General features: G+C 51.5%; 1 protein-coding gene across 3 annotated transcripts in view; it reads right to left on the minus strand.

Moving 5' to 3' along the window:
* Positions 1 to 1891, minus strand: part of Ptprm (protein tyrosine phosphatase receptor type M) — a 676296-nt gene extending 674405 nt beyond the window's left edge. For all 3 annotated transcript variants that reach the window (XM_055610111.1, XM_055610108.1, XM_055610112.1), the window contains exon 1: positions 1587 to 1891. In XM_055610111.1, coding sequence (XP_055466086.1) covers positions 1587 to 1659 — 73 coding nt within the window. In that variant the 5' untranslated portion in view covers positions 1660 to 1891. The remainder of the gene's footprint in view (positions 1 to 1586) is intronic.
* Between the last annotated feature and the right edge of the window lie 8641 nt (positions 1892 to 10532).

Below are 10532 nucleotides of genomic sequence, written 5' to 3' on the forward strand. Positions count from 1 at the left end.
AACAAACTCCATCGATGTTAGTTGGGCATATTTATAAAGAGAAAACATAACCAAGGCCTTCAAACCTAGCTTTTAATGCCGAGTTACAAAGCTTCCAAGCTAACACATGTTACTTTTATTATTCACCTAATAAGAACACAGACAAAAATCTGTGTCCCCTTTATATCAGACAGCTGTGCAAACGTGCATTGCCGCCTCTTCCGCCCGTGTGCAATTCTCACATTGTTAAGGGGGCACTCAGCTAGAGGAAACCCGCATTTCTCTGTTGCAGTTGGTGGTCTGGGGTTCTTTCAATGCATTGCACAGTTAAGAAACAGCTCCCTCCCTTTCTACCACCAACTGTGCTCAAGGGGCTTGCTGCTCAGCCAGAAACAATCTTCTGTGCCTATAAATACAAAAGACCAACATCCCAGGATGCCCAGAAAGTCAGACCTGATGCTTTCACTGGCCAGAGGTCTCTGTGGCTTTAATGTTTGCAAACATACTCCTTAAAGTTCCCATCACCATTTTTTTTTAAACCCAACTTACTCAGCCCTCCAAGAAGGAAAGACACAGAACCCCATTTTGCAATTCGTGTTCAAGGTTAAATATGGTCTTTTTATTAAAAGGAAAAGGTAAAACTCCACTGCCACCATTGTGTGTGAAACTAATAAATACGACGGGGTGTGCGCACGCTGTCAGTGTTTGCCAAGCACCCACGTGCGTCCTCCTGGGACAGAAGATCCTAGATGCCCTACGACTCTGTGCCAGCTTCGGTCTCGCGCCTGACCCCTGACTCCTTTCCACACCCCTCTGCCTCCACCAGGAGCTCCTCAGGGCTCTCGACGCCTGGCCACGCGGCAGCCTCGGGCTTCAGTGCACACAGCCAGTCCGACCCCTCCTTTCAGCTGGGACCCCCGCGCTGCCCGGCTGGGTTAGCAAGTTGCCACGGCGCGACGGCACACCATAGGGAGGGCCGAGGGTGGGGTCTGGGCGCCTGGCCACACTGACCAGGGCTTGGGGAGCTGCGGATTCCTCCAGGGTCGCGGAGACCTCCCGCGGTGCAGAAAGGGAACGCCGGCCGGGCGAAGCCGCCGCGCAACCGCGGGGACCCGCTGAGGTCGCCCACGGCGCCGGGCAGGGGGCGGCAGGGAGGTCAAGTTTCCGGAGGTCGCCAGCTACACTAGCAGATGGGGGAGAGCGCCGCGGGCGCAGCTGAGCACCCGCGGTCCACACCGGCCGCCACCGAGGCTGAGAGGCCCGCGCAGCGCCTACTCTCGGTGGCTGCAGCTGGGAACTTCAGGCAAAGTTTTCTGCCATTCCTGCCCCGGCCTCCCAAGGACTCCAAGCTCCAGGCACGGTCCTGGCCGTGCGTGCTCGGGGGCCCGGATGGAGGTCCCGGCTCCCGTGCTGCTCCCGCGGGCTCTGCGCGGGCCCCGAGGCTCGGCGGCTGCTTTGCCTCTGGCCATCGGCCAGCCCGGCTCACCCGCTACGCGATGCCCGGCCTTGCGCGCCCCTGCCCGGCCCCGAAGCTCTCCTCGGACTCCCCCACCTCGGTGTCGCCTACATCGAGGGCGCCCCGGGAACTGTGGGAGCGGCCCGCTTACCTGAAAACGTCTCCCCGGCCGCAGTTAGCAAAAGTCCAGCCAAAGTCACCAGGCAAGTCCCAAGTGTCCTCATGGTGCTGGGTGCGCGCCGGGCCGCCTTGGGGCGGCGGCGGCCGGTAGACTCTAGGAGCCAAGAGGGACGCAAGCCTGAGCCGCAGGCTGCCAGGGTGGACGCGACAGCAGCGAAACGCCAGACCCCAAAGTGGCAACAGTTGCGCAAGTCCGAAGTCCCGCGACTCCCGGGCGTGGGGACGGCGTCCTGGGTCCTCCTGCCCTCTCGCCGGACCCCGCTTGGAGTGGGGCGCCGCCGGGAGAGGGAGCGGAGGGCGCGCCCGCGGAGCCCAAATCCTCCCTGGGATCCGGTGCTGCGCCCGCCTAAGCGTTGCCCCCGATAGGGACCGAGCCGCCCGCGGCGCCGTGGCCGTGGCCGTGGCCGTGATAGCGCGCTTGCAGCCCGCCGCCTCTCCTCCTGCAGCCCCAGCCACCTCGGGCGGCGGCGCGCCGATGGCCGAGCCCGCGCCGGCTGCGCGCGGGGCTCCTGCTCCGCGACTGACTGGCGGTGCCCCGCAGGCCGGCTGGAAGGAGCCCACGTCACGGCCGGGCCGGAGCCTCCGCGGCCCGCTAGAGGGCGCGAGCGCCCGCGTCCCCGGCCCGGGGCCAGCTCGGCCTGCGCGGCGCCTGCGGGCTCCGCGGGGCGGCCACCGCCGAGATGCGGGCGGGACCCGGCGGCCAGGAGCAACCGCCCGGGGCGCCACCCTCGACCCCCGCTCGCCCCGGCAGCGCCTTGGGTTTCCCACGCTGGCCTCGGAGACAGGGACCGCGCCCCAGCCAGAAGTTTGTCCCGGGTCACGCTCGGCGAGGAGTTGGAGCGCGCCTGGCTCGGGGCGGCAGTGTCCCTGGTGGTGGCTGGCTTGCCAGCGCAGGGAAGGATCGGGAGCCGCCGGAGCCCTGGGCCGCTGGGTCCGCAGCTTGCAAGGAGCACGCACGCCGCCCTGCCTGAGCCCCCGAGTCCGGGAAGCGGGACGCGCTTCTGCCGCTCCGCAGCGTGGTGTCGCCGGCAATGCTGCCCGGAGCTTGGAAAGCAGCAATCGCATGGAACCAGGGTGTGGGCAGAAACGGCGATTTCTGTGTCTGGTGCAAATGGAGAGCGAATCAAACACTGTCTTAAAATATTTTAATTTGCCATTTGGGGTCTGAGATGACTATTTCATTAAGTGAACAAAAACGCTGCCAATGATTGTTAAAAGTAAAATTAAGAGTTTTTATTGTAATTCTGTTTGTTTTTGTTTTTTAAGTGGTTGCTCATTTTGCTCAGAGTAAAGCCATTAGGACACCTGTAGGCTATTTACTAACCTAACTACGGGCAATAGTGGTTAAGTTAGGATCCCAATTTGTGTTCTAACTGATACAAGCGAGTAGGTCAGTGCTCAAAAGCGGGGCGCCTGGAGTCTCCCTATTTCTTCCCCAGGAGGCTCCTCTCTTCAGTCCTCACCTGCTTTTTGATGCTTTAAAGACCTGAGAAATAAATGACCCCCCCCCCCCCCCACACACACACACACACACAGACTCCTGTTGTTGAAGGCTCTCTGGCGGGCCTCAGGCCTCGGAACCAGCCAAAGATGATGGCTTTCGATCTCATCTCCCAGGACATCTGTGGATCAGGACTTCTGCGTCTGCCAGACCAAACACATAACTAGCATTTTCCTCCGGGCGTTCCCAGGAGGTCCTCATGAGGCCTTTTCTTTAGAAGTCTTCACCTTAATTGTCTGCTTAACACCTTCCTACCTCTCCATTCCCCTTTATCCCGTAATGCGCCTGATGGCCTTTTCCTAAACCTGGAAGTGAAAATTTGAAGTCGTACTTACTTCCAAAGAATCAACAAGTGAACAGAGGTCTGTCTAATCAGCAACCTGACCTTTTTGATGACGTTATACTTTATAAGATAACTGAAATATGCTTTTTAAAAAAATGAATGGTGACAGCCACGCCCACACGCAGCATTTTGCTGTTGTGGGAGCATCCATAAAAATGGTTCTGAGTAATGTCTTTAAGTTGGGTGAAGAGATTAGTATTAGGTAAAATTTCATTCATCTCCTGTCAGTTCTTTCAGTCAACCTTCAACAGTACAATCGCTGCAAGCCACGGAGGAGGCACTGAAATCTGTTTCAGGCTTCAGAAACAGACTAAGGTTAAGCTGACGTACAGGGAGGTCGCTTTGAATTGGGGAGGTGATTCCTGACAAGGAGAGAAAAGCGCCAGAGAACAGACTGAGGACAGGGTCTGGTGCATTGGAGAACAGGATGGGCTCAGGCCCCTGGATTCAGGTATACAAGGGCCCTTACCACAGCAAGCCTACCCTTGCTCTCTGCACGGAAAGCATCCCTCCCTCCCTGCTTACATAAAGCCTCATGGGGGCTGTGTGCATTTCACCTGCCCCTCTGTTCTTCCTGGTGGCAATGCTGAGCTAACTATCTCCCTGCCATCCACATTTCAAAGAGCAGTGGGGTTTTGGCTTTGGCTCCCCCTGATTCCTAGGGACCACTGTTTATCTACTGCCCCTTGCAGGTGACTGCCCAAAGCCACCTTTGGGCTCAATGAAGAAAAAGTAAGTTGTCAGGACTTCTGGGGAGGGGTGATATCCTTGCAGGGAGTCTCTCTAGGGGACCTGTGTTTTCAGCTGTAGAGATTTCTTGGTTCACTCTAACTCCTGCCTCTCTGGGGACAAAGGAGACATTTGGAGAGTAGATGGCCAAAGTTCGGAGTGCTGTCAGGCCAGCTTCTACTGTGAGTGGGTTCTGAGAGAATGAAAATGAGAGCAGTCAGTAGGTTTGCAGAGATTAACCAGGCTGGCAAAGGTGTCTTCCTAATACAGTTTGAAAGACAACCAAACCGAGGCATAAGAAACAATGGGTTGTTTCTTTTCATATGTTTCCTTCCCTGCTTGCTTGTTTGTTTGCGGTTTCTTTCTTTCAGACAGGGCCATTAGTAGGGATTGAACTCGGGGCTTTGAGTGTGCTCTGCACAAGCTTGTACAGCCTGTGATCCTTGGACCCTCTAAGGCCCAGACAGGGAAGGAGACCTTCTGGGTACATTATTGCTAGGGCCACTTTTGGGCCATGCAGGGACACTATGATTGACCACAGCGATTCTGTCTCTAATTTTGTTCCACATCCATTAAAGTCAAAATGGAAATGAAAGCTTATCTGACCACAGCCTACCCCATGCACCCTGAGTGTTAGTTACAGGGGCTTTGGAGGTTAACCACAGGCAGAAAATTACTAAGACTCTCCAAGTACCCCGGAGGGATGGGTCTGTATCTCTGGTCGCTTAAGCATGATCCAAACGAAAAGCAATTCACATTGTTCTTGTGGCTCTTCCTTTCTTCCCTAATCCTTCCTGAAATAATAACTTGCCATTTTTACATACTTGCTTGGATCACAAGTGTTGTGTGTGTGTGTGTGTGTGTGTGTGTGTGTGTGTGCGTGTGCGCGTGCATGTGCGCGTGTATAAAATGAAAACATGCACTGTATTGGTTACACAATGGTGTGTTCTCCTGGATAAAGTATGTGAAAGAAGGTGGGAGGAGATTTTGAAACCCACTATGTAGGTGAAGTCTGTTTCTGTGCTGCCTGGCTTGCACGGTGGCATTCTACCCCAAAGCCCTGTGTAGACCCTGAGAGTGAGCAAACATGATTCCTTACCATGCTGGTCTCTGATGAAGTGGGGTTATAACCACCGCTCTATGCTAACTCCTGGCCTCTTGATCCCCGTCTCTTCTTCATCTCAGGGACCGTGGGAGCCCGGGGGTAGCAGAGGGAACCTCGTCAGGTGACATACAAACCCTTGGACTCAAGCACTCCATATGCAAGAGTCTTGCATTCACTCAGTTTTGGGCTGTTGGTTTATCTGATGAATTGCTGGGGACCAAACTCAGGGCCGCACCTGTGCTCGGCAGGCGCTGTGCCACCTCCCAGCTTCACCCGAAGCAGCCCCTATCTTCAGACGTGAGGAGAAGAAGCAGAATGCCGCACCCAGTATGCACTGCATTCCGCAGCCGCAGTCTCCTTAGGAATGTGGCCTTGCTCCATTTTCTACAGCGGCAATACCACAAAACAGACAGTTGAAAAGGAGTGTACCCTGGTGGCTCTTGTTTCTGAGGAACGAGGTCAAAGATCGTATCTGGAGAGGACCTGCTTGCTGGCAAGTCCTAAAGCGAGTGACAGAGAAGGAGAGGTATGTGTGCATGTGTCATGCCATTTTCCCTTCTTATAAAACCACCTTACTGGGGTGGGGCTGGGGCTCTGTGGACAGTTTACCTAACAATGCCCTAGACCCATCTCCAGCATTGGAAATCCAATCAACAGTATTCAGCCATAAGGTTTGCCCTGAAGGCCCTTTGCTAACCTAATCACAATGCAATGTCCTCTTCTTCAAACACGGCAGTCAGAGTAAGCTTCTACCCTCTTTCACTCTCCTAATAGAGATTAAATGCATCAAAGTGAACATCATCAGCCAGAAGAAACGGCCCGTATTCAGCCTATCATGATGTATCTGCATAAAACCAAAGAGAATGGCATGGAAATGAGGAAGATATTATTGGCCTTTCACAGGGCAAGAAGAAACCAGGTCATTCCAGCCTTCTCCATTGAAGGCCTGCTCTCACCTAAATAGGATAACATCTTTTCCTTGGGTGGTCATGTCCTGCCAAGGTCAGAACCTGTCACTGATAAAAGGCAAGGCCCATCCAAGTGGAGCTCAAAGCCACTGTTTCAGAATTTGTAAATAACTAGATAGAATCTTCAACAGTCTTCAACATGCCAAAGGTTTTATCTCTTTGCTTTGCCCACAAGTTACCCTACGACAGGCAATTGCATACTCTTTTCTTAAAACATTGACCTCCAGACTGTTAGACTCCTGTAACACTGGGTAAGGCACAAGCTCTCTGTTTGAGTGTCCCTTTCTGGAAAACATGTGTGAAAATACTGATCTCAGATGCTGCTGACCAAATGAAATACAAAGGGCCCGTGCTCACCCCAGGACCATCACTGCTAGTGACCTGTATGGAGCCTGACATGAAGTCATTAAACCTGGAGCCTCCTTGGTTTCACTTCCCCTCCTACAACGTGGTTGCTCCTTTGCTCAAACCTTCCAAATGGATGGGGTCAGGCATGAGGCCAAGGCAGTGTCAGTGTCAGGCCCCCAGAACTGTGAGAAGATCAAGAACCTCTTTTCCTTATAAAGTACCCGGGAGAAGACTTTTAATCCAGCAACATGTCTACTCTGGCAAGGGATCAAATCCAAAGACTTAGGTCTGTGTGATCTGGCTAGAGCACAGACTGAGCATTTAGCATACACCTTTAATCCCTCTGGATGGAATGCATACACACCTTTAGTAATTACCTTTAATCCCAAACAATGATGTCTAATTGAGGGACAGACAAAGTGACAAATCAGAGAAAGATTTGACAGAATGAGTCAGAGAGGATATACCCAACTTGCAGAGAACATACAGGAAAGAGAAGCTACATAAGAGCAGTGCAGAGAGAACCAGAGAGTTCATGGAGACAGTACAGTAGAGTTCAGGAGTACAGTACAGTTCAGTGTAGTTCTCTTGAAAGCAGCTGAGTTCATGGAGTTCAGAGGCAATTGTTTAGAGCAGAGCAATTTGGTGAGAAGCTGAGGTAGGCCAGTTTGAGTCAGTCAGCGTGGAGAGGAATTTTGAGCCAAAAACAGCTGAGTTGAACCACCAAGCCAAAGTTCAGAAAGAACTCTAAAGGGTGAGCTTATTCAGCAGTAAGTCTTAGAGTCTGAAAACATTCTAGGCCTAGGTTAGCAGACAGAGGCTGGAAGCTGAAGCCTTCAAGGCCCAGGCTTTCAGAAGATTAGATTGCATGGAGGCTAGAAGCTTCCAGGCCTAGGGATAGTTAGATCCCAGGCCTAGGGAAACACTCTGGGCTCAGCCCAGCCATGTATTTGTAAAGCTTGGGTACGGCTCTCATCTCATCCCCAATCTGAAAAAATAAAAACATTTCCAGTATCCCATCTCTGGTATGTTGTTATAGCAATATAAAACAGCCTAGATACAACCTTCTGTTTAATAAGCTCTTCTCTTTAATCTGTTTCCCAGATGGGACTGGAGTTTGCCATTTTCAGATAGGACATATTTTTATGTAACATATATGTATCTTTTCCTGGTTTCAACTTTCATCTTCTTACAATATTAGGTAAAATGGTTGGGTAGATTGATAGGTTCTAAAAATGCCCTGCATGGTTACAAGATCAATAGCAACTGGACTCTACATATTCTAGAAAATGGGATTTTACATGTATGTCTGAACCTGTGTTCCTAGGGATGATAAGGACTTTCTAGACAGCCCCTGACACCATCTGCTTTCCCATCTCCTTCCAAGGATACCCATATAAAAGGTAAGGAAGGGCTCCCATGACGTTGTGCTTAAGTTCAGACAGGACACTGGGCTGCCTTTCTACTCAGGATCCCCCTCCCCACCAGTGGAGTCAGGTCACAGTCTGCCCTTCCTTTTGCCACTGCATCCTGAACTAGGGGGAGCAACCACCTATGCCCTCCTGTGCCTTTCCCTGCAGGTAGGATGAGAATCCAGACTGGGCTGTCACATGTCTAAACAGCAGCAGCCGCCACAACTCCAAAACAAAGACCATCTCCCCCACCCCACTCAGCCAGAAGTGGGTTCCAAGAATGGTTCATCATGTCTGGGCAGAGTAGAAAAGGTTGCTGTATGGAGACTGCATCTCCATCATCAGACTCCACTTCCTTTGTTCCAGTTCCCAGAGGTCCTAAAAGAGAATGCTTTCTGCAAACTTTTTGGAGCTGGGAAGTTTTTAGAGATCTGCTGGCTCACTCCCAGAGTGTGAAATGACATTTCGCTGTTTGAATCCTCGTCAGTTCAAAGGCTCACGCGGCTGCTCATCCGGCAGCAGCTACACTCCATGTGGGGGTTCATTAAAGGAGAGAGCGTCTGCCTTTGTGTCCCTCTCTTTGCCCAGAGGCTTTGAACTAGCCTGTTGTAGATTAGGGCCTGTGCTTTTGCATGAGACAACTGTTTTTCTCAGAACACAGTTTCGAGGTTAGTCAGATTATCCAGAACTCGGGCTGGAAACTGCGGTCCTCTCTGGAGTCCCCCTGGAATCTTATTTCCTTTTTATTTTACTTTCTTTAAAACAAACCCTTTGAAGTCGATAGGTATGTTCCTTAAAGCTCAGCTTGACTAATACTATTAAGGAACGCTATGCTAACAATGTCATTCCTCCTTCAGATTAAATTATTGCAATAATGTGTCCTGGGTCCTGTGATCTGTAATAAGGCCAGCGTTCCCACAGAATATGAAAAAATGGCTCAATGGGAACATCAAAGGAAAGATCATCTGCACTTTCTCTTCATCTTGGGTATTTTAAAGTGTCCCGATGTTGCCGTCTAAAGCGGTGATTTCTAGACAGACGGTACCATTAAGATGAGACACCCAAACCTACGCCGGTTTGTATTTGTTCCTACTCATGTGCATGTGTTCCGGTTTGTACGGAGGGGGCCGCTGTGACATATGTGTGCATGGAAGCTGGGGGACAGCCTCAGGTGTCCTCCCCAGGAAGGCTGCTCACCCCTTCTGAGTCAGGGTCTCTTGATGGCCCGGCACTCACACATTAGAATATTCTGTATAGCTATTGATCCACTGAGCCCCTCTGGCCTCTACCTCCCCAGTCTGGCAATTACACACCCACACGTCACATGTGGCTTTTTCCCTGAGTGTGGGGAATCAAACTCAGGTTCCAACATTTGCAAGGCAAAAGCTTTGTCGACAGAACCGTCCCTCCAGCCCCATTTTTTTTTTTTTTTTTTTTTACTGTTCACTAAATTTTTCCTATGGGTATCACGCTGTGCTATAGCACTAAAACCACAGGTTATGGTGCCCTTTTGAAGATGAGGTAACCAGGACCTTTAAAAGCCAAATGGGCCATGTTATCAAGATAAGGTGATGCAATGAGGTCCCAGGAGGTCACTAACCTGGCAGTAGCTGGCAATGTTGGGGCTTGAGAGTGAATACTCTTAGTCCCAGAGCCTTTTGCTTAACCCCTTTGCCTCTTTTCATACCACAAATATTCACCAGCTTCGTCAAGTTGCCATTCTCTGCTCACACACTGTGCTAACCTTGTTTCCACCATGACCTCAAAGCTCACACCTGTAAAGGTAACCGCACAATTCAGCATAGCAGTAACCAAACAGGCCTGGCCACAAGACTGGAGCAGGTACACAGAGAACGTAGATAGCTAATTTTGTTGAAAGAATAAAGAAGAGGTGATTTTTGAAGATAAACTTGCATGGGATGTGAGTATTCGCTGGAGGAGCAGGGCCTTATCCAATATGACCGTGTGACATTATTCCCTTCCAAAGATGATGACTTAGTTCCAGTGTGGTGGCACATGCCCCAAACCCTGACGCCCGGGAGGCTGAGGCAGGTGAATCTGGAGTCCAAAGTCATCGTGGGGTATACAGCGTCTCAAAAGCATAATAGATGGTGATGTCTTCAAGGCAGGAGGCTACCCAGCTCCGTGTCTTTTCTAGGCTTCCTTACAGAACACTCCATGGTACTTGCTGATGGATGAAATAAAGGGACAAAGATAAAAATAAGAGAATTAGGTTAAAAACAAAAGATTGCCAATCCCAGTGCTACCTGTATTGTTTATGGAGTGAGCCTCTTAGCTTGGGCAGATGGGGGGCTGGGAGCTTCCGGCCCTGTCTTTGCTGCAGAGAAGTTTCCTCAGGATCAGAGTACAGCCACCTTGGGGACCGCTGAGACAAATTTTCCTTTTAATTCAATGGAGGACCCCAGCCCATGGGGTGCCGCTGCCCATGGAGTGGGAGTGCCACAGCCCATGGGGTGCGGCTGCCCACCAGGTGTTGCTGCGCTCCGGATG

This window comes from Psammomys obesus, unplaced genomic scaffold (assembly GCF_907164565.1).
Source record: "Psammomys obesus unplaced genomic scaffold, mPsaObe1.curated_primary_1811, whole genome shotgun sequence".
Lineage (NCBI taxonomy): Eukaryota > Metazoa > Chordata > Mammalia > Rodentia > Muridae > Psammomys > Psammomys obesus.